This window comes from Pyrus communis, chromosome 8, assembly GCF_963583255.1.
Source record: "Pyrus communis chromosome 8, drPyrComm1.1, whole genome shotgun sequence".
In the NCBI taxonomy this organism is placed as follows: Eukaryota; Viridiplantae; Streptophyta; class Magnoliopsida; order Rosales; family Rosaceae; genus Pyrus; species Pyrus communis.
The window spans coordinates 10,720,357-10,748,079 of NC_084810.1; the positions used below are offsets into that span (position 1 = coordinate 10,720,357).

Below are 27,723 nucleotides of genomic sequence, written 5' to 3' on the forward strand. Positions count from 1 at the left end.
TTCTTATTATTTAACATGTGAAACTTTTAATTCAAAGTAGAAAAATATAATTAAAAATGAGACTACTAATGATATTTCGACAAATCAGATTCGATAATCGGGAACAGGTACCGAACTTGTTAATCTGATTATAAATGAATCTGGATAGATTAAGGATGATCCAGTCCGAATCCAAACTCGTTTAGAGGTCTAGTTCCAAAGCTTATAAAGTACCAATAAAACATCTTCAAAGATGTAAGCAAATAAAATAAAAAAATTGTACTATAATAATTAACGTGACAAATTACCTTTTAATTTTCTTGTCAAAAAGTTACACCGAAGGAATAGACCAACTAAGTAGGTATAATTCTATTTTATTATTTTCTCTCACCTTCGCTATTTGCTTTTATCTTATTATGTTTCTCCACACTATTCACGTATTCCTTTCTCCAAATTTTGCCAAATTGCTCTCCTCAGGAATGCTCACCTTGTGAGGTCCTATTTCATTTAAACACTTAAATTAATGAAATAATCAATAATATGATATTATCCTTGTTACATCGTAACAAAATAATAATTTTTTTAAAAAAAAGGGAGTGAATGCCTCTATCCCCTTCATCCCCTCTATCTCCTACCTCAGGGCAGCGAGTGTCTCCTTCAGCCAAGCCCAGCACCTGGGCGCTACAAGCCGACGACGCCGCCCTTCGTTGAGTTCCCAACTCTCTGCAACTGCCGCCACCGTGCCCAAGAAGAAGACACAAACCACCTCCGTCGATTTAAACACTGTCGACGTGCTCAAGCCCAACCTCGCAGAGCAGCCCATATGCCTTATGAGAGTGATTGGGAAGGAACAAACCGAGATGGGTCTTCAAGGGCAAACGAGATAGTTGATTGCAGCATCACAAAGAAATCAATGGAGGGTAATGGGTTTAAAAGTTGGGTTTTTTGGTATGTACTGTCTGAGGACGAAGATTTGGCGGCGACGATGTTGGGACTTTTGATTGGGATTCAATATGGGAATGCTGGTGATAGAATTGAAAGAGGCTGAGGGCTGGTTTGTTAGGTATGAAAACTTGGAGTTTTAATGATAAGGAAAAAATAAAACGTAAAGTGAATAGTACTAGAATTGACTTTTTAGTGTAAAAATATGATTTTTCGTTAAAGTGAATAGTACATGATTGATTTTTTAGTGTAAAAATGTGGTTTTTCGTTAAAGTGAATAGTACCGTCGGCTTTTCATTAAAACTCCCATTGAAAAAAAAATTGTTTCTGCTGTGCTATGAGAATAAGCAGCTGTGAAATAAAGTAGTAGAGTGTTTGGTAAATTTTTTTGTAAAAGTGTTTTTGAAAAAAAAAAAAACAGTATTATAGTGTTTGATAAACTTTTATAAAAAAAACTGATTTTTCAAAGTTGGGTTTTGCAGCTTTGTGTTTTTGGTTTTTTTTCATCCAAAATTGTGAAAAAAAGCTGAAGCCGAATGTTTACCAAACATAAAAAAACTCTTAGTTTTTTTTTATAACCATTTTTTTCAGAATCACTTTAGTACTAAACTATGGCTGATTCACGTCCCCAATGTTTGTTAGAGTGATAGAATTGATTAATTCACCTTCAGATTAATCGAAGGGTGTAAAAAAAAAGAGGACCTTAGGTGAGCACCACTGTTGTTCTCTCGGCTAACTTTCTTGTTAGGTTGAAGTTCCCACCTTCTATTAGCATTTCTTTTAGTAACAAAATGAATAGTTTGCAGGGTCTATGTACATGTTTTATCCGTTCGTAACGTAACCCATCGAAATCTCTCTTCCTCATGTCGAACGGACCTCGGAAAATTTGTATCGTGTGGTTCGTGTTCCAATTCCTCAGGTCTTGTAGAAGATGTTCGGTCTTCTTTGTCATTCAACATACTCAAGTAACTTTGCTCCATTATAATTTATGAACGGGTACCTGTGAGCAATCTAATTATATACAAATGGCTCATTGCCTCGTTTTCGTCCTCTTGTTCTCTTCCATCATACCTACAAATCACATCCCCTTCTCCTACAGTTGGTGGTCTAACAATGAAGGAAAAAATACAACAACAAAAGTTGAATAACCAACCGTCATTGGATTAAGATCAAACGTGGGTGACCACCATTTCAGGCCAAAACATGGGCTATCGCTTTTGCCCAACCTAATGGCCAAGGGTTGAGAAATGGCCTAGTTGTCCCCTTTTTTGTGGCCCATCCCTCTATTAGAGTTGGATTTTGTCTCATTTTGGGCCAAAACATGGTCTATGCCCCGGTGACCCTATGGTGCTATGGCTCTACGACCCGATTCATTATAAATGACCTAACAGAAGTATGAAAGTGACAAGAAAATTAAACTCTAGGTATGAAAGTGAGAAGAAAAAAATAAAATGTAATAAAGTGCAATTTTGACAAAACTTAAGGATAGTTAAATTGGGAATTACTCTGAAATTTATTGCTAGCACAAAAAACAAAAACATAAACAGAGCCCTAATTACAGGTGAAACACACAACAAAAATATGGATCTCCAAGGCAGCACAAACAAACGGCCTAACACAAGGTTTGGAGCTCAAAACAAAAAAGCACAAAGCAAAAACCCTAGCAACCAACACCATTTACCTACCCTCACTGATTTTGCTAGGTTCACTCGACCCTATTTTGTGTCCCACTCCCTCTCATACCATACTCATGACCCACCACATTTGGTGCCTCACACAAAAACCTCTCCTTGAATAAGCACGACCTTGCTGACTTGTGATCAATTTGCATGTAGTATGACTGTACGAGGAATCTGATACTCCTTGTACTAATCATCTAATATACAATGTATAATGATTTTACATGGAAAAAGACTTGTTAATGGATCATATTTTGACCTAGATCTAATTCAAATTAATAGGATATGGATCTTGACTTCTAATCCAATTTTCCGAAAGGGATCTGAATTCGATAATCAATTGTAAATAGATCCGAATATGGATTGAGGCTAATTCGTTCAGATAATAATCTAATCCGATTTAATATAAAATATTATTTATACTTTTGTTTAATGGTAATTTAAGTTTATTTTCTTATTATTTAACATGTGAAACTTTTAATTTAAAATTGAAAAATATAATAAAAAGTGAGATTTCTAATGGTATTTTGACAAGCTAGATTCAATTATCTGATAGGTACTGAATCCGTTAAATTGATTATAAATGAATTCAGATATAGATCAAGGATGACCCGATCGAATCCGACGCTTTTACAAATATAGTTCCAGAGCGGGTAAAGTAACAATAAAACATCTTCAATGGTGTAATATCGACAACCTTGTACAGTAATAGTTGACGTGACAAATTACCTACTCAATTATCTTATGAAAAAATTTCCCTGATGGAATAAACAAACCAAATAGGTAAAATTTTATTTTTATTGTTTTCTTTCACCTTTGATATTTGCTTTTATCATCTTAAAGAAAACTAATGAAAATGGCTTCAAAACTTTGAATTTTAACCAAAAGCCATGTACTAACTTTATTTAATGCTTAGAACAAAACTCAATACCAAATCAGCCCAATAAAATTTGCCCAAGCAAAAAAAATTTATTGAGCTTCTGAATTTACCCCTAACGTCAAGTCTTGGCCCGTTTATTTGGTCTATTTCCTTTATATCTTCTTCTCCGTCAAACTCTGAAATTGGGGGAAAATTGTCTTCTTCTCCGTCCAAATACCAAATCCTACCTCAATCATCCTTCAACCAACCAGAGCCACCTCAAGATGCTCAAACTGCAAACAATCCTTCACCAAATTTGCAACCCCAAAACTTAAGCTGGACCATCTCCATCCCTTTCTCCGATATCGCAAAGGTAAGCATTTGCCATCCTTCATCTTTGTTCAAAGAATTGGAATGAAAAGCTCAATATATTACTCATGCATGTTGTTGCTGTGTAGGACCTGTTGTGCCTTGGCTGATTATCTTCACCAACATACAAACCCACAGTTGAATAGTTTAAAATATAAGAAATAAAGACACCGAGAAATTTACGAGGTTCGGCAAAAACCTGCCTACGTCCTCGGAGAGATATTGCTCTTCACTATGAGAAAAAACAGTACAAGTTACACATGAGTTAAATCGACATAACTCAATCTCATATCCCTTATACACCCACTCACAGAATTTTTCCCAAGAACCTCACTCTACCCCCAAGAGTTCTTTCACAAGAGACCTTTAACTCTAGCTCTCTAGATTTCTCTCTGCAACTCTCTCTTGCTCCCAAAACTCAAATGAGCTCCCTCACTTTTCTCTACTCTCGGTGCTCTCACAAAAGGAATGCTGAAAAACAAATGGTGCCCTTCCTTCTTTTCCTCTCCACTCGGCTGCACCCTTCATTCCCTTTTAAAAACAACCAAATACAAATAAAATAATAAGGCTACTAGCTAGCATTTTCCTTTTCTCCTCAAAACAAGGAAAACAACAATGATTTTATCCACCTTATTATTTTATGAGCCGAAAGTGAATGTGAGTTGGCCACTTGGCCACATATTCCAACAGGACCTTGATTTTAGGCCATGGCTTCAGATTGGATGAACAAACAAACAGCGATGATCTCGAGGTTTGCAAATTCATGAATGATAAGGTAAACAGAAAAACTTCATCCCTTCCTTCTTTTGTCAGTGCTGTAGCTTTGGATTCACTTTTGACTTTGTCATGTAATCTCTGTAATGTTTGTGGCTGAGAGAATAAATGCAAAATTATCAGTGCTTCATTGATGTAAATTCATCCATGCTTCTAATGAATTGTTTGTGGTCTTTGTGTATTTGTGCATCCATGTATTTTTATTTTATTTTATTTTTGGATAAATGGGGGATTGTATTTTTTTTTTTATTTTTTTTTATGAATTGGGAGTGCATGATTTCTCTTTTCTTCTTACGATGATTTTTTTTTTTTTATGGTGTGAAGGCTTGATGGGTCTACCAAATCCAATCAAAACTTGAGGGATGATTTTCAAAAACAATAAATAAAAAAATACAATACTATCTACGTTTCTTTTTACAAATTTCGGTGAGGTGTGAGTTTTTAGCTCAAGTTTTAGTCCATTGAAGTTGAAATCGACTGCGAAGTTGTCAAATGCATATTTCAGGCTATTCGACTCCAACATGTTCATCAACAACATCATGATAGTGATATGCTTGGATGTTACCATTCCCTAGACAGACCGGGGAGGAAGAAGAAAGGAGCGAAGACTCTAGACCTAAGAGCTAACGACTTTGATCTTACACTAGACCCAATAGCCTACCTGTTTTCAGTTTCATAAATAGTTAGTTTCAGAAATAGCATACCCATTTTCAATTTCATAAATAGTGTACTCATGTTGAGTTTCATAAATAGTCAATTTCATAAATAGTGTACCCATTTTCAGTTTCATACATAGTGTACTCATGTTGAGTTTCATAAATAGTGTACCTGTTTTCGATTTCATAAATAGTGTACCCGTGTTGTCAGTTTCGTAAATAGTGTACTCGTGTTGAGTTTCATAAATAGTTAGTTCCAGAAATAGTTTAGTACTTGTGTTTAGCTAACTAGATTAAAGCATTTGTGATATTTGCATGTCTTTTTTCTTCTTCGGCATCCGTTAATTTCATTCTCTTTTACTTTATTCAATCTAAAAATTAAAGTTTTTTTTTTCTAGCATTCTATACTTTCATTCTTCTTAAATTTATTCAATCTAAAAGTCAGAAATAAAACCGCAAATTTCCAATTAAAATAGAGAAAACCAAACCATTTTCCTCTCCATATAACCTTGACAAATACGTTATTTTCTGTTACAAGTGTGCATTTGTCATGTCGCACTAATTCACAAAAAATATATCGAGCTAGAGCGCCACACCAACAATCAACTAGGATTGCTTACCATTCCCTGTCAAAGCACCTAACCTCCTCTCTCTCCCCTCTCTCTAGGTGAGTCTGAGAACAGACAGGACCCGCTGCACGGTTGCATCGCGTACACACTCGGCAAAGCGGCCTGCCTTTGTTTCAAGCGGAAGCGGGAATGTCTGCGCGCACGTCGGTGAGAACGGAGAGCTTGATTGCGGGAGATCCATAACATACTGCAAACTCAAATCCTTCACTCCTGCCATCGATCCTGCAGAGGGTCCCAATTTCCATTCCATGTAGTTTACTTTCATCCTCATCTGAGATCTTCTAGTCCCAATTTTCATACCCTTTATTTTACTTTCCTCCGAATAGGATGAGAGCATGAAATCGAAACAGATTCGAAATTTCCTTTATTTCCATTCCATACGCTTCATCTGAAACTGCCCAGCTCCTGCATGACACCTCTTGGTCTTGGGTTTGAAAGTTGGTGTGCTTCTGCTGCTCTCTTGTTGCCCTTCAATGTCATTAACAAAACCAAAACAAATTGCCAACGGAATTGGCTGACGGAATGGGATTACGATTTAAAGATTACAAGTTTCAATTCAGAAAATTCAAGAAGCTTTGATCAAGTAATCAGGATTCAATACATAAACACGAAAGAAAACTACGATGCCGCCCTTGGCAAAGGACTCACATTAGAGACTGCTTGAAAATAATTGCTGCACCAAGGGCCAAAACTCCTTATGACCGATGCAAACTCTGCTGAACAAATTTTACTACTACTACTCCTAACATATGAACAGAGGATCATCGCAAGACCGAAGCACTACATTGAACAGTCATTTGTAAAAACGCTAGAATATGTGCAACTACTTCTCTATAAGTTCCGCAGCCAATTTACAAGGAATCGGGTTTTTGCTTCTCATTGAGATACCTGCATTGGTTGTTTAGTAGCAGCAATTCCAGGATTTTTCAGTCCTCCGCAAAGTTCCACGCCATCTACCTCACCAGACTCTCTTAAAAGATTCTCTGGCTCTACTTTTATCTTAACTGGTTTACCGAGAAGTGATTTATCTTCCATTCTTGCAATTTCATGGGCTCTTGCACACACGGGAAAACCTTGATCATCCCAAGACTCCAAAATTACACCGGAGCCCAAGCAGGTTCTTCCTTGGTAAAAGGCCGCAAACTGCCCAGCTGCCAGGCCTTGATCATCTTGAGACAAGTGGACAACTGCAACATCTTCATGACCATCTTCACCAGGTTCCATTATAAAGCTGCACTTACAAAAGGCAGGCCCATGCCTAACCTGAAAGGTTTAAAACATTTCAGCTTCTTCCGACTTGGATTCTAAACAGTAAACATTAACTACAAACCATACAACACGATTCAAAGCTTTCCTTGTACAACCCATCCTTGTGAGACTTGTGGACATCCAAAAACACACATAACAATTGGTCTACATCTAACTAACACAACTTGATTTAAGACTTTATTTGATGGATGGTGATACAATAAGTTGTAAGCGCTTCCAGGTGCAAGTTCTGACTTTGATACGGAGTACAAGACAGAGAAAACAACTAAAACTAGTGGTAAGTTTTCTATGCCACAGTCAAAAGTCATTACTTATGAGACTGCCACTAACATAAAACTGTCTTGTTTTCAAAACTCAAAAGAAAAGACAAGATCAACTAAAAAGCAAAGAATAAAAACCAAACGAAACGTAACAAAATCGTGTAAAAATTTTAGGCTAGAAACATGTACTTGATACATTCATTTGTACGGATAATTTTTTTCCCCTTTTGTTTTGAATCATGCTGTATGGTCTGTAGTTAATGTTTACATTCATTTGTACACATAATTTCTTATTGTAGTAGCAGTGGACCCACAATGTGGCCACTATGCATGTTGTGCATTAATTGATAATATTGAAAGTATGAGTTCAAGATTAATAAGGAAATTATTTATAAAAGTCATTTTAGAGTTAGACCAATATTTACTCAACAAACAGTCATCGGGAAAACAATAGTATTGCATTCTGAAAACTAATATAAGGAAAAACCTATAACGTCCTTGTACCTTGCACTCTAGCTGATTGATCTGGTTTGGGGACAAACCATTTAGCCATTTCAAGGAGCCTACACGAAACAGGCGCCTTCTTTTGTCAACTGAAAAGTAATTTCTTGACACAAAAACGACATTGTTTTTTATATCCTTCTCAACAACATACCTGCAAAAGAAGATACAGCAGACAGTAAAGCTGAAACCCTGTTTGAAGTGGTACAAGTAGACCCAAACATAAGCTCATACACTGATTCTCAATAAACAGGGATACCGATAATGTGCACATATGTCTCAACCTTTCCTACATGGTTGAGTTTCTACAGTTGAAAAATGTAAGGAAAAATATTTGGTATCATACAAACATGCTTCAATATCATAATGTAGTCTCATGTTTTCAACCAAAAATTGCAAACCTTTGCTTGCAATGAATTTTACCTTTCAAAAGTATTCGTGCTACAAAGGCACAATCACATTTTGTAGGAATATTTGACAGGATTTTAGTAGCTACTAGCTACGTCAAAGGGAAATAATGATATAGAAGTCATTATCATCCTATATATCATATACAGTGGAATACTGATGTTCAATTTAGAACCATATAGCAATTTAAAACTATTGGGTAATATAACAAAGTTAAGTCTGTTAAACACTGTAATATTCCAATTATTGATTCCCAAATGACCAGTTTTAGGATTAAAACGACAACAACACAGGTACCACCAGAAAACCTTAGAAGTGGTCCAACAATTACAATAAGACAGCGTACCAGGGTCCTCCAGGGAGGCGTAGACCTTGTCGTTGACCAATTGTGTAGAACCAAAACCCCCGATGATTTCCTAGGAAATCTCCTGACTCAGCTTCCAATATGACACCTTCCTTCTCCCCTATGTGTCTCGCTATAAATTCACTGAACTTAATCTATTAAAAAAAAAAAAAAGAAAGAAAGAAAAAAAAAAAAAAGGCTGAGTGAATGATGTTAGGAATTTTAAATGTCCACTCCACGTGCTACCATACAAAATTTTGGCATCTATATAGGTAGTTGTGCCATTCAAAGGATGAAATTATTTTCTGCAAACGGGTAGGAATGTTGGGAGCTCCACAAAACATACCTTCCCTAGAAAGCATATTCCTTGTGAATCCTTTCTGTCTTTGTTAGGCAGATCAAACTTTGTTGCAAGTTTGCGAACTTCATCCTACAGAAATATTCATAGAAAAGGAATCGGCATAAAGAATTACATGCAAGAGTGAAGACTGAAGAGTCTACAGAGTGGAAAGAAAAGTAACAAAAAATGAATTAAAAGGATTACAAACATAAAGAAAGAATACAACGAAGGAAAGACTACAAATTACAAAATAAAAGATTACATATTTTCACAAATTCACAACAATAATGCTATTTTTGTAGCAATGAGAAACCGTGGAAATGTTTGTTATTGACAAGTTAACAATTCACTTCATTTCAACGTGTATTATATAAGATTATTGGAGAATTTAATACAGCAACAGTGAGCCTTTTCAAATTTTTGTAGACAATTTACTCCCCAGCTGAAATTTGTGATTCAAGAAATATTATGTGCACATTTTAGAATTAGCTAAGGGAAGTATCCAATGAAGTATTGCATAGCATTCAAACTATAGCACCCACCACTGACCTTTGACAGACAACCAAGTGGGAATATTAATCTCCTAAGCTGGGCCTGAGAAAGATTTGAAAGGAAGTATGTTTGATCCTTCACCTACAAATTCAGAAGGAAAAATCAGCACAAAAAAAAAAAAATATAGCAGGAAATGAGATGCAATCCCATGATGTTTCAAGGCTTATCATAACAGAGAGACATATAAATGATGATGTATGATGACAGCAAAACTTACATATAGGTCTACATAGCAAAAAACCCTATTTGAATCAAATGAAATAATCTCAAACTTAACAAGTTTAACAAGCCAATATTGATAATCCAAAATGACAAAAAGATGAAAATATAAGTTGTCAATGGTGTATCATATATAGGTACCATATCTTGTGAGAGTTCTAGAACAGAATCTTTGTCCGTTTGACTTGCAGATGGGTGGACAACATTTGCGTAATGCCCAGATGCCACATAGTCAAACTTCATGCTGTTGATGGAATCCATGAATGCACCTGAAAAGTAACATAAACTTGAAGAAACAAAAAACTAAAAGTCGGATTCTGCATCACAAGAGTCAGAACTAAATCTTAAATTCAACTCATTGCATACCAAATTTTATTCTTGTATTGCAAAGAACATCGGGGTTAGGAGTTCTGCCACATTGATACTCTTCAATAATGTAGGAAACCTGAAACATGATGGGAAGAAAAACTTCAAAAGTTTCTTCCGGTTACCCAATGAGAAGGCAGCTGATAATGAAGACTGGCCAAAAAAATAATTATCCATTTAAAGATTTTTTGTTGTTTTTGTGACATGGCAATAATCTAAACTACAGGAGGGTAAATCAAACTTGGGTGCAAGGGTTGAGAACACTCTGCTGACCAACTGGCCTAACCCACATATGCTATTATAAAGTTTTAAAACTGAAATAAATAATAGAATATTAAACAGTTGTGAGATATAATCATCAAGGATATAACTACTAAAAGGCTACGTACAGAAGTGACTACAATTGGAACATAACCTACGATTGAAGCACAGGGAAAGTAATGAATACCACATTCTTCCAATATTCATCCGTCAAATGCACAACTTGTAGTGGGACCTCAACCTGTAGACAGACGTCATTAGTTTCAGTTGTTAAGAGCCACCGCTTGCATAGCCTATACCAAGAAAACCATGATAAACTTCTTGTATCACAAACAATAGCAAGAGGTTTCTGCCAAAAACGTGTACATATGGGATTCTTTACTCATAAATGTAAGGCAGATGGATGAAAAATGAGGATAGAGAAATTTAAAGATCAAATGTGAACACTCATGTCTGTGTTTATAACTCATAGCACCCCACAAAATGTGAACACTCAGAGTGAAGCCTCATTTGGAAACATAAGATTAAAGATCAAATCACTTTCACCCCACTTTATGTTGATAGTTTAGAAATTAAAGAAGATTGCAAGTGAAATAAAGTGACCTGATTGCAGACAGCTTTTGCATACTTCAAGTCTTCTTCCCATGGGCATTCTGACCAAAAGTTCTCAAAGTCTTCCTACACAAAACCACACATCAGAAGCAGCTCAGCTTTTTTTTTATTTTTTTTATTTTTTTATTTTTATTTTTTAATTTATATTCTCAAAATAATCAAAATTTTAACAAAGTAGCAGAGGCAGCTGAATCAGAACACCCGAAATACGAAACGAATCCAATCAATAACCCAACAAGTCCACATTTTTATCTGTTTCTACACTACCCAATAGAAAATATTTCCCAATTCTTCTAAAACTGTCAAAATGGGATTCATTCAAACATACTTGGAACCAAATTTTGAGGTAGAAGGCGGTGCAGGAGTGACCGGCGGCATGGAGGAGGCGGAGGGCGACACTGCTATCGACGCCACCGCTAAGCAAGACGGCGACTTTAAGGCTCTGATGGGGCATAGAACAGGACAAGTAAGGGCCAACATCTCCATTGAAGCTGTTTGGAGAGCGCGGAGTTTGGGGGACGGAGAAGCAGTTGACGGAGCGGGCGGAGAGAGAGAAGGGTCTGAGGAAGAGGAGAGTTGTCGGGGTTGGAGAGCGAGGAAAAGGCCAGAGATAGGGTTTGAGAGGAAGAGTGTGGGAGGTGATGTGGGGGAGTAGAGAGGCTGCCATGGCCATTGGTATTAATCTCGCCATTGGTTTCGTAGCATACACATTATACAGTAAACGACAGCGTTTCGGAAGGTGGAGGTTGGGGGAAGAGTGCTGATTTGAAATTGGGGTTTTTGGTTTTGGAGGGGAGGAAATGGCTGTAACACTGGATGACGAGGAGGAGCTTCCAGATAAGACGGTGCGAAGCAATTGCCATACGACCATGGCAGCTGCGTTTCTCATTTCTTCTGTCATTAATGGGCTTAAAGACGAGTTCTGAGTTTATTGGGCCAAGGTTAGCAACATTTGGGCTGCACAAGTGTTGCATACTATTTTGGACTGGACTAGTTTTAAGGATTAAACTGGACTGACTTAGTGAAACATTTGGTGCAATGTTAGACTAAGAAACGGGATAATGAAAATAGTACTGTCACTAGTTTGATGTTTGCTCGGACTAGGACTAAATTATTGTTCTATTTTAATTTTTTTTTTATTAAAGACATTATCAAAATTAATAATATTGGATGAAAGTGAGACTCAATAAAAAAAATACAAAAACCAAATTTCTTGCCAACAAAAGAAACATACATGTTTCAAGAGTAGCTTTTGTGGATGCAAATTTCTGCCGTCTTCTCCTTTAACGAAAATGCCCCACGCGCCCACGATGAATGGGTGGGGCTTTGGCTGAAGAATCTTTGATGCCAAAGTTAGAACTCTGAAAAGAATGTGTTTAGGAGTTTGTGGATAGCTAATAACTTAGCTTTTTAGTGGGATAATAGGGATATTTATAGGGGAGTGGCCGACCATATTTGGAGAATAGTGGCCTGCCATATATGGAGAAATTGTGTGAGTAATTGCAAGATATTATGTGAAATAATATCTTGCAATTAACATGGTAATTAATCCTAAATTAAATAAGAAATTTGAGAGTTACCTTTTGAATAAGGATTTGATGAGGAGTGATGAGAGGGATTTGAATAAATACCATTTTGATCACCTTTGACTTTTCCTTGATTGAGCCGTTATTGTTCGTTGCATGTGCGTGGGAATCCCGTTGTGCCTCGAGGGTAATTTTGTCCTTTCAATCCAAAAGTCCACGTGTCACCTCCATAATTTTCTTGATTATTTTTTGCTCCACAGATGCCCTCACACTTGTTGGGCTGCTCGTAGGAAAAGGCAGCAGGTGTAGATATCTTCCCTTGCTTTAGGAAACATAAGATTGTTTCCTATTTAGGTGTAGATTCCGACATTAATTGAAAATTAAATCCTTCTAGGAAAGGGAAATAAATCACTTCCAAAGTCATCGAGGATGTGTGAAAAAATTGGCTGGGGATGACATGGTCATGGCTGCTATCGGTTTGATGCGGCGGCGGCTTGGCGCTGACCGAGGTCTGGGTGCAGTGACGTGGGTCACGGAGACAGGCTGAGGATCAGCTTGGATTCGGCTGGCATGCATCAGGGGCCATTTGGCTTGGGCCAAGGCTGGTAGGCGTTGGGGCGTGAGGTTTGGACTCGGGCCCGTGTAATTAGGCCATTGGGTTGGCCCACATGAGAGATGAAAGAGGGATAGGGAGGCGCACGGCCGTCAGCCCCTCTCCAATTAAGTTGAGTTGTGAGGCCTGCTGGGCCGAGAGAAAGAGAAACGGGAGCTAGTGGGGTCTGGGCTCCCTTGGTTGCTGCTCTTAGGCTGTGAAGCTTGCTGCACTTTTTTTTTTTTTGGTGCATCCATTTAACAATTCTTCATTGCATCTTTGTAGAATTTCTTCGAGCATGTATTCTTCAAGCCACAAGAGTGATGATGGTGTATCGCCGTTGTATCGTCAAGGCGGTTCTTTGAGTAAACTAGGCTACTTCAAGGCTGCTTACTTCAAAATTTATTCTGATGACTCGTTTAGAGATTTCCTTGAAGCATATAGGCATGCCATTCCATCTGGGATGCGTGTGAAGCTTGTCAAGGAGGGTAGCAGCTGTGAGCCATGTAATGGGGCTCGAAAAGCTATCAAGTTTCACCCCTACTACTTCGTGTTGGAATTTACTTTTCTTATGCTGTGTTTTTTCCAAGAACTGCTTTGCTCCATGAAGTGTGCCCCCGTTCAATGTTTTCCAAATGCGATCCGTGTGATGGTGAGATTCCTCAATCTAAGCTAATTCTTTGACTTGGATCTGACCGTCAATGAATTCTGGTACTTATTTGACATAGGTCATATTGATGGAGTTGAGCAGCTGCAATCCCGCCATAGTCTCTTCAGTCATTCGAGCAAAAGACAAGTGGAGCAATGAGACTTTGGAGACAAGTGGAAAGTGGGAGTCTGATTCTTCCCCTAAGCTGCGTGTTCTGACGATTTTTGTCACTGGTAAGTAGATTGCTTGGTCTTTAGGCTACTTTGTGCTTTTGCTGAGTTGCCCACTAATTTGTTGATTATCCTCATCTATCTATGTAGATTTAGAATTTGGCTTAACTCCCAAAACTTCTCCAGATATAAAGAAGGTGTACGCTGCTTTAGGTATCCCCGTTGAGTACCGTGAATGGTGCTGGTTGCTTAGTCCTCTTCGCCGAGAGAAATGTGGGCTGCCCCCGAGAGAAGAGATCTTCCCTGCCTGCTCAAGAGATGTTAGTTGAGCAAAAACCAAAGGCTTTTTCCGCTGCTCGTGAGGGTCCACGCGCTACCAAGAGGCTTGTGATCAACTTGACTTCTTCCAAGAGGAAGAAGGATGAGGTTGCTAGATCTGAGCCGGCGACTTCTATCATGCCAAAGATAACTAGTACAATTGCTGATAGGATTGCTTAGCATAGAGGTTTCATCTTACCCCTAGTGCCGAAGTCTGTGCCAAGACGTCCGTTGGGAGCTAAGTTAGGCTCACATTTGGAGAGGCTTGCTATTATGAAGAGCGATAAGGTAGACCCTACTAATAAAGTGGCGCCACAACGTACTTCTCTTACTATTGAGACTAGTTCGCCTGCTGAGAAAGAGGAGACTGCTCACGTAGGCAGTTGTGAGAAATCCACCAAGCTTGTTTCTGGAGAGGTTGTTGAGATCTGTGCACTTTTGAAGCCAAATATGCTTGAAGATATGGACGCGTGTACCAATCTTGTTGATGGCCTTAGAGGGGTTGTTTGCCTAGGTTCATTTGCGAAGCACACAACTCAATATATGAGGAGTGCTCTGCTTGCCATGATGCAGAAAATGGCAATTTTGGTAGCTGAGTCTATGCTTCTTGACCAAGAGGATACCAAGGTTGCTAAGGAGATAACAATGACTATGGCAGCTAAGGCTTATTCTTATGCCGAGAAGATCAAGAAGTTAGAGTCTGAGCTCGTCACTTTGAATGGGTCCAATATCTCTGCAGCTTGAGACCGTTTGACAGGGGATTGTTGACTTGAAGACTATGCTTAACGTGATCCAAGTTAAGTATGAAAGTGTAGAGAAAGAGATTGGTTGTTACATACCTCAGATTCAAGATCTTGAGCATGCTGTTTCTGTGCTTCGTTCTACTGTTTACGCAAAGGATGAAGAGTTGATTGCTACTTATAATCAAGTGATCCACTTTAAGAAGAGCGTTGATAGGCTGAACCTCAAGTGTTGGAACTTCAAGGTGCACTGAAGATCAACGAAAATCTGAACAAGGAAGTGGATGAACTGCAATGCGTCCGTGTTGGTCTGCTCGAGGAGAACGAGCAGCTGAAGGGGAAGAAGGCTGGGCTCGAGGCTTCGCTTGTTTAGAGTTAGGTCGATTTCTACAAGCTGGGTTATGTAGATCATCTTTTTGGTAGGCCATCTGACTTTGAGTTTGCTGGGAAAGACTTCGAGACCTTGTCTATTTCTCCAGAAGACTTGTTTGCCTTTAGTGATTTTTTTAGGTTTATGCAACCATAGATATCGTGGTTCTCGCAATTTACATTGAATTGTAAGGTGAGGAACGATCCCTATGGCTCTGATACCATTGTTGGGAATTAGTACAAATAACATAAGAAATTCGATATAAGATATACCTTGTGGAATTAACAAATTCTAAATCGCCATCTCGTTCCTACGAACCGTTGCACGAACCACGAAGGAGAGCGTTATCCAAGGAGGATTCTGTTGCATCTAGTCTCGTTAGATTGCCTACGTGCCTTGTGCCAATGCACATGGATCAAACTGCCATAGTTCGTAGTAGCTTCCTAATCCTAGGGCCAAGGTGATACCTAAAGGCTAACTTAGTGAGAAAAATATTACTGAGAGTGGAGAGCATGTTGTGATGACCCGTCCCTAATTTTCTATGTAATTTCTCCCCGAGTATGTGAATTGACATTTATGCCCTTGTTGGCAAGTGACGTGGATGTGATTATTGTTCTTAAATTATTTTTCTCGCTATCGTAATTAAATAGTATTCGTTGATACGATGGTGTGAGCACGAGTTTGACCCGAATCGGATTCGTAATGAAAAAGTTATGTCTCGTTAAAATACGTAAACGACAAGTAAGATTGTACACACATGTGTGCTAATTTATCAGTATTAGAAACACTGTTTTGGATAGATTTTCTGAGCACTTTTTATTGTTTAAGTCTGAAAACCCTATCTCTTTTTTTCTTTGAAATTGGACCCGTGCCATTTGCTTTTTCACCAATCAACATATGTTCCTCTCTCACGCAACTAATCAGAAATCCACTCCCATTTCCTGTCACCCAATCAGAATTCACCTTACTCTCTCTCTTTTCTTCTTCATTCTTTCTCTCTAACCCGATCTATCTTTCCTCTGCAACACTCAAGAACGACATCAAACACTCACAGATCGAGACTCAAAATACCACCATCGTGAGTTTTGAGTGGTCAACGCAGAGCAACTCGGAAGCTCCGACTTGGTCGAGTTGGTATCATCATGATCCTGACTGAGTTACAAGATTTTGGGATGTGGGGAAGTTTCTACTCAACTCCCTAAGGCCTTTAGTGAAGGTTTGAGGAAGCTTTGACGTGAAACAACCCAGTTTTGAGAAGTTAGAGTTTTGATCGAACCTTGCGAAGCTTTTTCAGGCAATTTCCCGTCTGTTTTTGGACCTCCAAAAGGTATAGATTTGTTCCCCTCGTCATGAGCTTCATTTCCATATAAATTTCGTGAAAAATGGTTAAGAAATGAGCAAGATATTAAGGTTTGAAATTTTCCCCCAGAAGCTGATTGGAGAAGACAAGGAATATTTCATCAGAGTTGACAGAATATTCTAACGGCATCGGGTAACGCCGTTAACATCCATTAACTGTTTAACGGAATATTCCGTCAAGCCTGACGAAGTATTCTTGGATTCCATTAGGGTTCTGCTGTGCATGTGCCTGCGCGTGGCCGCCCTTGTGGCTGTGGGTTGGAAGGCGCGTGAGGTCGCATCTAGCCTCTGGCCGGCGAGTGGTTGACACATGTAGGTCCGTGACTTCGAGTAGAACATTTATGTATAATCAAACCTTCCGTTTAAGCAAATTATGGGGAGTCTTTTCGAGCTTTTCTGTATATGTATTAGTTAAGTAATTTTTATTAGTTGTTTCGCATATAGGGGAGTCTTTCCAATGAGTGGGCATTTTGTTTATATATATATATATATATTGTTTAGTTTCCACAAATGCTTTTAAGTTGATTTATGAATGTTATGCCACGTTTTACTTACTTTTATAATCATGCCGTAGTGGTTGAGATTTACATTTGATCATGGCATAATCATATGCATTTTACTTGCTCATAAATACTATGTTATTATGAAATGCTAAGTAATTCTATGGGACGCGCAGGTAAGTTCAGGTGAGTTTATTGTGTTGTTTGGAATGTTTGAGTTACGGCATGCTCATTTTCATATAGTGGCTCATCATTGCTACACCCAGTGTTAGTGCTCTCGCCCCGGGCCAAGGCTAGTCCTTCACGTGATGTTCACTAATAGAGATTTTACCACTTGCAAAAGTAAGGATAAAAACACTTAAAAATACTTGCAAGAGTACAAGGTTGTCGTAGTATAGCTGTAAACACGAAAAATTCCTGAAACAAGAAACAAGAATACGTGTACAAAATATATTTTTTGTATTAATGATTTTTTGGGGTTACAATCTCTTTGGAATTTGATCCTCTGATTCTATCTTCGTAGGGTGTAGGTTTGTGGATGAGCTGTTGATCCAAAGGGCCGTCGGGGCTTGATCTAGGGATGAACAGTTGATGAATGGATCTTCAAGGGGCGTTGGGCTTGATCTTGAAGAATGGGTGTATAGGTTTGTTGAGATTGTTGATCTAAAGGGCCGTTGGGGCTTGATCTTAGGATGAACGGATGATGAATGATGAACACTTTCTTCAAGGGGCCGTCGGGGCTTGATCTTGAGTCGGTGGAAATTCTTCAAGGGCCGTTGGGGCTTGATCTTGAAGGAGGATTTGACGAAGAACGAAGAGTGCTTTCTTGATCCTTCGGGATTTTCTTGAGAGCTTTAGAGTTTCAAGGCTTTGGTGTAGGTTTCTAAAATTCCCCCTTTCCTCTTGATGGAGAAGGCTATTTATAGGCCAAGAAAGTGAATCACCACCATCCATTTTTTTGGTGAAGTGAGTGGAATTGGTAGGTGAAGTAAATGTGTAATGTAGGTGAAATGAATGTGTGATGTACGTGAAATGAATGTGTGATATAAGTGAAATGAATAAATGTTGTAATTTTAATACATTGGTATTTATTTCACTGAAATTTTGGTGTCTACAAATGCCCCCACTTCAAGGCGCGTCGTATTCATGTGCTTGTCATGTGTAGAAGATGCGTTTTGAAGTCCCTTAATGTAGATGTCAACCCAAGGGCCGTCGAGGCTTGATCTTGAATTGGGCTAGAAATTTCTTCAAGGGTCGTCGGGGCTTGAACTTGAATTCGACTGGAAGATTTTCTGGTTTCCTCCAATCGTTGATTTTCCACAGGCTTAATCTTGAACTGGGCTGGAGGGTTTTTTTTTTTGTGTCTCCTCCGAAGGTCTAAACTTACTCTTCTTATCTGGAGTTGAATTTGATTCAAGGGTGGTGAACACTTGATTTTGAATCGAACTTGTGATTTCTTCAAGGGCCATCGAGGCTTGATCTTGAGTGAAAATAGGACCATGAGCGGTTTCAGGATTCAGACACATGGCAGGCAAGCACGAGGTGGAGGTATGACCTGTTTCTTTGTTCAATCTTTCCAATTCATATTGAAGAGGGTTAGGGGATGAATCAGCGTGTGCAGTTGTTGCGTTTGCCGATGATCCACAAGATTGATGTTTCATTGTCACTTGTCCTAGCTGTTCTCCAAGCGAATGTGGTATCTTCTCTGGAAGTGTATCAACCGTTGAAAATGACTACTCGAGAGCAACGCTAGGTAAGCAACCAGGGAATAGATTCTAGGCAGTCGGTTCCAGATCGGAAAACTGATTCCAAATGCCGGCTGATTGCTCCCTTTCTCTTTGCCCAACGGGTAAGAACAAGGACAAAGGAAAAGACATGGAGAAAGCATGATATGAGATACTTTTGCTTTTGAAGAAGTATTGACGATTTAACGGCGTCGCATGGCAAGGCTTTGCTCTTTGGCGACGGCGCCAGCGGAGGGTTGTTGAGGCCTTTCGAGCTCTCTGATTAGAACAATGATGTCGAGCTTGGATTTGACTTAAACTCCTCTGTCTGGATGGTTTTGCATGGGAAGGTGTCGTGCTCCAGCAGTTTGTTCCAGCTCCTTGTACCGCATTATTCTCTGCTTGTTTCTTTTACATAGCCGAGGTGGTGCGCAACCCTTTGCCTTTAAATGGTCTTTCAGGGCATCACTTCCTAGCAATTCATCTATGCTTGGCAGCTTCAGTGTAAAGAGCCGACACTCTGTCACCTGTCCTGAAGTATACGCTGAGGGAATTCAAGACTCACCAATAGTTGAAGATGAGCACTCGAGAGCAACGCTAGGTAAGCAACCAAGCAAAGGTTCTGGGCAATCAGTTCCAGATTGGAAGTTTAATTTCGGGTTCCGACTGATTGCTTTCTTTCTCCTTGTCTTGGAGGCAAGAGTAAGGGCAAAGGAAAAGACAGGGAAAAAGCATGATATGAGATACCTTTGCTTTCGCCCTTGATGATATGAGATACTTTTGCTTTTGAAGAAGCAGCGAATGAATCAACACATATATTTGTTGTGCTTGTCTCCACATGCTTCGATCTACCGTTTCCTCCTGCCTCATCGGTACTCCAGGCATCTGGTATCTTCTTTGGGGGTACATCAATAGTTGAAGATGAGTACTTGAGAGCAGGGTTGGATAAGCAATCAGGGAAGGGACTCTAGGCAGTCGGCTCCAAACGAGAAGCTTGATTCCAAGTGCCGACTGATCTCTCTCTTTCTCTTTGTCTTTCAGGGAAGAACAAGAACAAAGGAAAAGACGAGGGAAAGGCATGCTATGAGATACTCTTAGTTTCGACCCTAATGATATGGGATACGTTTGTTCTCGAAGACTTGGTTGAATAGGTGTTCTCAAGGGAAGAAGAAATCTGAGCATGTTGAGAGGTTTGGTTGCAGCTACATTCTCGGCCGAGAAGAAGAGTCATGCGTTTTTGGATGTATGCCTTGCCATGAATGTTGACATATATAGGAATTTTAATGGCAAGTAGTAGTGCGGGTGCGGCTTTGTCACCCACGCTTGTCGGCAAAAGTGTGGTAGTTGGGATAATGATCTCCACGCGTTTTCAACTTTGTCAGAGATCTTTGACAAAGTTGCACGCGTTATCTGAAAAGCCGAGATTGCGTCTGAAGAGCGTTGACGAACTTTGCGCTGGAAAATCCGGCTTTTAAGATTTGAAGAGTGGTGTCTCTTCGATTTTTTTTTTTGAATTGGTGGTTGTGTTGCCTCTCCCTTTATAAAGGTATCGATCACATCCAACATGCACACTTTGAAGATTGCCTGCTCATGAAAATCGTCTCCGGCGTATATTTTTTATTTTTTTTTAAGATTTTACTTCATCCCACCGTTTTCCCTTAACATCTTTGAAAATGGCTAACCCATCTAACATTTGCGTAGATTTGAGTCTCAGCAGTGATACAGGTGTGCCGTGTCAAGGTAATATATGGTGCCCATCCTTCTTATCTTCTAATGGCACTCTTACAGGTGAAGACTCCGTGATGATGGATGCAACAACGGCTATGGTAGTAGCTAGGAACCTCCTCACTCTTAGAGATAATAGGCTGCTTTCAAGACGGTCCGATGAGTTGGTCGTTCAAGAGTCCCTAGCTCTCAGTGTTCAATGTGCGGGCTCTGTGTCCAACATGGGCCAACGCCTACTTGCTTGAACCCGTCAAGTTGAATCATTGACGGCGGAGGTGGAAAATCTTAAACAAGAGATCAAACAGCTTAAGCGCGAGAATAGAGATTTGCACATGCTTGCAAATAATTATTCAACGAGCATGAAGATGAAGCTTGATCAGCTGCAAAAATCTGAAGGTCGAATTCAAAGCGACCGTCAAAGGCTTGTGGCTTTCTTCCAGAGGCACCTTTTGCCTTCGTCATCTAGCGTTCAACCAAGTATTGAGGCCTCAAATGATCTATCTTCGATGCCTCCCGCTCCTGGAGTTTTGCCAAGTAGTGGGGCTTCACGTGAGCAACCTTTGTGCTCCATCTTTTTTTTTTTGTACGCATTTGTAATTTCTCGGGGATCAATGAACATACTTTATTTCATTCAGCGTATTGTGTTAAGTACAAGCAAAACATATTAAGATGTGTTGCTTTTTATTTTTATTTTTTTAATGGGATATATGCATGTACGTGCGTGTGAGTGTGTGTATGTTTGTGTGAGTGTGTGTGAGTTAGTGTTTGTGCAAGAGACTGCAACGGGGTTCCGCTGTGTAGTGCCTTTTGATCACAGTTTTCCCTCGGTGGTGCGCTGCCGTGTGGTGCTGTGCAAGAGACTGCAGCGGGGCTTCGCTGTGTAATGCCTTTTGGTCACAGTTTTCCTTTGGTGGTTACGTCGCCATGTGGTGGAAGAAGCTGCTTGCGTAATCGCTGCGGGGTTGCGTAGTGCGATTGCGTGACATTTTGGTTTTCTTTGCCACTGTAGCGTGTCTTGAAGGACCGTTTTGTGGCTGCCCTTTTTGCTGTGCTGCCCAAGTTTTGTGGCTGATTTTGCTTTGTTGCGGTTATGGTATTTTTCAAGTGTTTTAAGAGCAACACCATCACCATTCTTGCGAAGGAAAGTGATTTGCAAGATAGGGGAACAACGCTGAAGATTTACGCCCCACTGACTGGCCCTAAGGCGCTTGCTCTTCCTACAAAAGACAACTCCATGCATATTAAATCGTGGTCTTCTGAAGTATCTTGGGAGGTGGCAGACTTTGTTCGATCAAATACGGAGAAGAAGGCATGCACACTGAGGATTCTTATCTTGAACCTTTCGCACCATGCTCGTGACAATCATCCGGCTTCGTTTAAGCTTCTTGGTGGTCACATCCACAGCGGAGCTATGGCTTGGAATGATGTCTTGTCGACTACTGGAGAAGCTGTTTTTGTTGAGTCTTATTGGGACTGGCTTGAAGATGTCTTGGGCCGATCTAAACATGTGCTTACTAGCGTGGGCCTTTACCATGCCGTGTACGCATCTTTGTTCAGTTATGATCTCCATCATTCCGTCCTTCATGCGTTCCTCGAGCATTGGTGTTCAGCGACTAACACGCTTCATACAGCTCAAGGAGAGATGTCAATTTCACTTTGGGATCTCCACAAGATAGGGGGCTTGCCAATCCAAGGTAAGTTTTATGACGAGGTCGTTCCTAGTGTGGAGGAACTTTCTCTCTGCAATAGCCGATGATTGCCTGCGAGTTGTCGCTGTTTATTTTGGGCATATCACAAGCTTTCCCAAGATGCTCGAGGTAAATCAAGCGTGAAGATTTCTTCATGGATCCGCTTCTAGTATTGGGAGGACACAAGGTACAAGAAGTCCTTGAAGAAAAGAGGTTGCAACAAAACCACTAAGCCAAAGGGAGACCCATATCCGTCTGGTGCTATTGGTTCAGCTAGGCGTCGTTCCTCTGCCGAGTTGAGAGCGTTTGAGGACCTTGGCATAGCATCAGAGCATGTGGAAGAATCTTACCTAGCTGCTTTCTTAGCTTGTTGGCTTTGTAAGTTTGTTTTTCCAACCGGCGACGTCAACTTTGTTCGTCCTGGGGTTTTCAAAGTTGCTAGCAAGATGGCTGCAGGTGAATCTTTTAGTGTTGCTATCCCGGTCTTGGCCAACATTTATCACAGCTTGGGTGTTGTTTCGAACTCAGCAAACACTGAAGATCGTGCTGCGGTTCTTCCCTACTACTATGTGTATGGTTGGTTAGGTGAGTACTTCGGCACTCATCTTTTTTCTTCAACTCTAGACAAGTCGGGGCCTTTGATGACGAAGTATTCTAGTGTGCTTTCTTCGAAGAGCCTCAATGATTCCCAAGCGCAAGCACTGTTTAGAAGCTGTGAAGGCTTGAAGATGGACCATCTGGCGAGAGTTGGCTCGGTGCGGCGAGGCATCATGGATGATTCGCATCTTCGCTTCTCGGACTTATCTTACCTTATAAGTCTTCGCTCGGGGTATGTTTCTTTGCGGCAAGAAAACCGATGCATTGTTCAGCCGTATAGTCCCCACCGTTTCAGCAGGCAATTTGGTTTGTTCAAAATGTGCCAGGCAAGCTGAAGGAAAAAACCAATTAGACTCATTGCAAGCCGTGTATATGCATTGGGAGTCTTGTACCCGTGCATGTACAAATGCTTCTATCATCCTGCCGACCAAAGACGAGTTCAAGAGTAGTCCAATGACCCGTGCTTACGTAAGTTGGTGGTCAAAGGTACATTACGAGAACTTGGGGATGGCAAGTGGTACCAATTCTTCTCATTCACGCCTTGATGTATCGAGGAAGGGTTGTTCTGTGGTTTCTACGCAACTGATATCTTTTGATTGCGCGAGTGCTGCCACTTTGCAAGACAGACCAGTGGTTTTAGTCCCTCAATGCCCACGCTTGTCTTCTCAACATCTGGATGTATCTGAAGAGGCCGGTGATGAAGTTGATTCGCATGAAGATGGACTTGTTTTGTGGCAGCGTCAACAAGTTTTAAACAAACGACGACTTGAAGGCGCTCAGGTCGATAGCGATGTCAATTTTCGTCATAAGAAGAAAGAAGTGTTTAGGCTCCCTCAACTCGATGGCAGTGTGTGAGAAAGATGTATGCATTTTCTTCTCTCTTATGACTTCTTTTGCTTTCATTGTTCTAGCTTTTTTTCTAACAGCTTTCCTTGTTCTCTTTAGGTTGGGCTTTCTTGTTCTTTTGACTTGGCGACCATAGCTATTCACTCTTATACGGAGATGCTATTTGGATGCGACCTACCTACAGGCGGGGAGATCGGGGATCCACCTGGTACAGAGCTTGTCCCAAATCCGTCAAGTTTCCCAAGTTTGCCGTGTGTAGGTGAAGGTATGCAAGATCCCGTCATGCGTTCTATACCTTTGCCAGCTAGCTCTGAGATTTCTCTAAGAGGGCCAAACCTTAATGGTACTGAGCAGCTTATTCATCGCATCAATCTTCGTGCAGGAATGGATATCAAGAGCCATATCGAGGAGAGGATTTCAAAATGCCCGTTGGAGGACCTTGCGTTGCTTGAAGAGGATTTATCGAAGCTTATTTCTGCAATTGCCAATCTTAACGTTGATTCTTCATCTTTGAAGATCAAGATCGCCGAACTTATAGCCGCTTCAACTGAGTATTTTTCCTTGCGTGCTATTTCCTCGAAGAAGTTGAGTCCAGATGTTAGAGCTCACCAGCTTGCAGCAATAGACTTGTCACTAACCCAAGTCCGGTCTTCTCAGCAAGCTGCTTCGGGAAATTATCAAGCCACATAAACTTCTTTAGCTTCCATCCAAGTACGTCTAGATACGTTGATACGAGAGCAAGAACAGTTGGGCATCGAAGCATCACGACTTGAAAGTGTTCTCGGGGAGCGGGCAGCTACACTTTCTCAATGCCAAGAGGAGATTTCACGCCTAGAACAAGAGAAAGACATGGCTATGGAGTTGCCCATCTTGTCTCTCACCGAGGTAGAGACTTTGAAGACTTTGGAAGGCTTGCTTGAAGATCGCCTCCGCAGTTTTAGGGACATAGTTTTCGAGTAGTGTCTTCTGCCTTCTATTTTGTAATCAGGCTTTTTCCTTCAAAGAAATAAAGTGTTTGCATTCTTGAATTTGCTTTTTATTCTCCAAAGTGTTTGTGTTTTTGTTAATGATGTGACTGTACTTGAAGTTTTGAAGTTTCAAGTTGCCTATGTACCCTTGGTTGAGGAGGGACCAAGTCATGACGTAGTTCAAATGAGTGATGGTTTTTTTTTTTTTTTGGATTTTAATGGTGATTTTGGTGATGATTTTGCCGTACACAGTTTATGCTCTTGCGGGCCAGGAGCGTGGTGCGTTTGCTTTAGGGGTAGTAGCGCTTCAAAAATCTGCCGTTGATGGGGCCGATCTTCAATCCGTCTTCTGCCATGATTAAGTAGGCACCATTGGTGTAGAGCTCTTGTATTACGTAGGGTCCATCCCACTTTGATGTGAACTTACTTTTTGTCTTGTGAGTTGTAATGATAGGCCTACGCGATGCCAGCACGAGATCTCCGGCTTGGAAAGACCTTGGGCGGACTTTCTTGTTGAATGCCTTGGATAACCGTGCTTGGTAGCATTCCAAGTGTTGTTGAGCTTCGAGCCTTCTTTCATCCAGCGCTTCCAACTCTTGAAGGCGCAACTTTGCATTTTCTTCATCAATCAAGCCTTCTTGTATAACCATCCTTAGTGATGGGATTTGACTTTCGAGCGGTAGAACAGCTTCCACGCCATATACGAGAGAATAAGGCGTAGCTTGGGTAGGAGTCCTATGTGTAGCCCTATATGCCCAAAGTGCTTCACTTATTCTTTCATGCCAGTCTCTCTTTGTTCGGCCGATTACCTTTTTGAGGAGGTTGCACAACGTCTTCTTGAATGCTTCCACGAGGCCGTTGGCCGGAGCATGATACATGGAAAACTTGTGCTGCTTGAACTTGTATTTGTCGCAAAGCTCGTCCACGAGTCGGTTGGAGAACTGCTTTCCGTTGTCAGTGATAATGTAGCGAGGCACCCCATATCGGTGGATGATATGCTCCTTGATGAAACGAACAACAGTTTCCTTTTTGACTTCCCTTAAAGGTATGGCTTCAGCCCATTTGGAGAAGTAATCTGTTGCAGCTAGGATGTAAGCTTCTCCTGCAGATGACTTTGGTGTAATCGGTCCTACAACGTCCAATCCCCATGCGTCGAACGGCCATGAAGCAATTATAGGGTGTAATGGTTCAGGCGGTTGATGTATGAAGTTGGCGTGGAATTGGCAGGCTTGGCACCTTTTGGCGTGTTCCAGGCAGTCCTTCACCATGCTCGGCCAGTAGTAACCTATTCTTTTAAGCTGGAAATGTAGCTTTGGTCCAGACTGATGTGCCCCACACACACCTGAATGTGCTTCTTCCATGGCTTGATTAGCTTCTTCCTCACCTAGGCATCTCAGGAGCACTCCTTCAAAAGAGCGTCGGTAGAGTGTTCCTTTGTAGTAAAGGAAGCGAGGTGCTTGTCCACGTATTTCGGAACGGTGTCTAAGATCATCTGGAAACTTTTTGTGCTCTAAGTAGTCGATCAGCGGCTGTTTCCACTCTTCAGCATCGACTGGAAGTACTGAGATGACATTTGTATCATCTAGTGACATTTCATTAACGAGCGGAAGCACCCATCTTTGGCAAACTGGCACGTCTGCAGCTTCATCTTTTCCTAGTGTCATACTCGAGGCTAGATTGGCGAAAGCGTCTGCCATTTGATTTTCCTTTCTTGGCACATGTTCTAGTGTCACGGCCTCGAACTTTTGTAGCAGTTGAGTCGCTAGCCGGAAGTATGGGACGAGATCATCTTTCCTCACCTCATATTCAGTTAAGAGTTGATTGATTATGAGCTTGGAATCACCATATACCTCAAGAGTTGTGATTTCCATGTTGATCGCCATTTGGAGCCCGATGATCAATGCTTGGTACTCAGCAACATTGTTGGAGCATAGCTCACTTAGCTGGAAGGAGTAAGGTAGTATTTGCCTTTGTGGCGACATGAATACTACTCCTACCCCCGCTCCGTCTGCTCGTGCGGATCCGTCGAAGAACATCGTCCATGTCAGGAAGATGTCGATGTAGAACACCTCATCGTCAGGCAAGTCGTCTGAGATTTTCCAATCAGCCGGGATTGGATGATCGGCAAGAAAGTCTGCTAGCGCTTGTCCCTTAACGGCTTTAGCTGGGACGTAGATGATCTCATATTGATTAAGAAGCAAAGCCCATTTAGCGAGTCACTCTGTCAAGACTGGCTTAGACATAACATATTTGACAGAGTCGGCTTTAGCAACCAAGTGGATGGTGTAAGCATGCATGTAATGTCTGAGTTTCTGAATGGCAAACACCAAAGCGAGGCACATCTTTTCTATTGGGGAATAGTTCAACTCAGCGCCGGTGAGAGTTCGACTGAGGTAATAAAGTGCTCCTTCTTTTTGGGATTCATTCTCTTGCGCCAAGAGTGCTCCGATTGAACTTTCTTGAGCAGCAATATACAATATGAGTGGTTTCCCAGGCACAGGTGCCCCCAGGACAAGTGGACTTGACAAATATTTCTTTATGCTTTCAAAAGCATTATGGCATGCTTTGTCCCATACGAATGGAACATCTTTCTTCATAAGGCGACTAAACGGTTGACAACGCCCTGCGAGGTTGGAGATGAAGCGTCTGATGAAGGCTAGCCGTCCTTGTAGACTTTTCAGCTCGTGCAGGTTTCTTGGCTCAGGCATGCTTTGAATGGCCTTGATCTTTGATTGGTCTACTTCAATACCACGGTGCTTGCCGATGAAGCCAAGGAATTTTCCAGAGGTAATGCCAAACGCACACTTTAACGGGTTCATCTTAAGGTTGTATTTTCATAGCCTTTCGAACACTATTCGTAGATCCTTCAAGTGGTCTGATCTTTTCTTCGTCTTAACCACCACATCATCTACGTAACATTCTACGTTTTTGTG

At 40.7% G+C, this 27,723-nt stretch overlaps 1 protein-coding gene and 1 long non-coding RNA gene across 2 annotated transcripts; one reads left to right on the forward strand and one right to left on the reverse strand.

Moving 5' to 3' along the window:
- The first annotated feature begins 3,656 nt into the window (after positions 1-3,656).
- On the forward strand, positions 3,657-5,371 carry LOC137741546 (uncharacterized). Its single transcript, XR_011069315.1, has 3 exons — positions 3,657-3,832; positions 4,519-4,603; positions 5,108-5,371. It is a non-coding gene; the product is annotated as an uncharacterized lncRNA (long non-coding RNA).
- Positions 5,372-6,442: 1,071 nt separating this feature from the next.
- LOC137742669 (uncharacterized) lies at positions 6,443-11,899 on the reverse strand. The gene is made up of 10 exons (XM_068482593.1): positions 11,347-11,899; positions 11,010-11,084; positions 10,594-10,647; positions 10,146-10,224; positions 9,921-10,048; positions 9,558-9,641; positions 9,015-9,098; positions 8,672-8,823; positions 7,921-8,071; positions 6,443-7,150 (listed from the first exon to the last, which is right to left on the reverse strand). Exons 1-10 carry the CDS (start codon positions 11,887-11,889, stop codon positions 6,764-6,766), a joined length of 1,737 nt encoding a protein of 578 aa, XP_068338694.1. The 5' UTR covers positions 11,890-11,899; the 3' UTR covers positions 6,443-6,763.
- Between the last annotated feature and the right edge of the window lie 15,824 nt (positions 11,900-27,723).

Bases quoted from the DNA above. Each gene is read 5' to 3' on its own strand.
- LOC137742669 (XM_068482593.1), bottom strand. From the start codon at position 11,889: ATGGTCGTATGGCAATTGCTTCGCACCGTCTTATCTGGAAGCTCCTCC. The intron at 10,049-10,145 runs GTATGCAATGAG...GTTACTTTTCAG, and splicing joins CAATACAAGAATAAAATTTG to GTGCATTCATGGATTCCATC. The intron at 7,151-7,920 runs GTACAAGGACGT...TAAACCTTTCAG, and splicing joins TCAATCAGCTAGAGTGCAAG to GTTAGGCATGGGCCTGCCTT.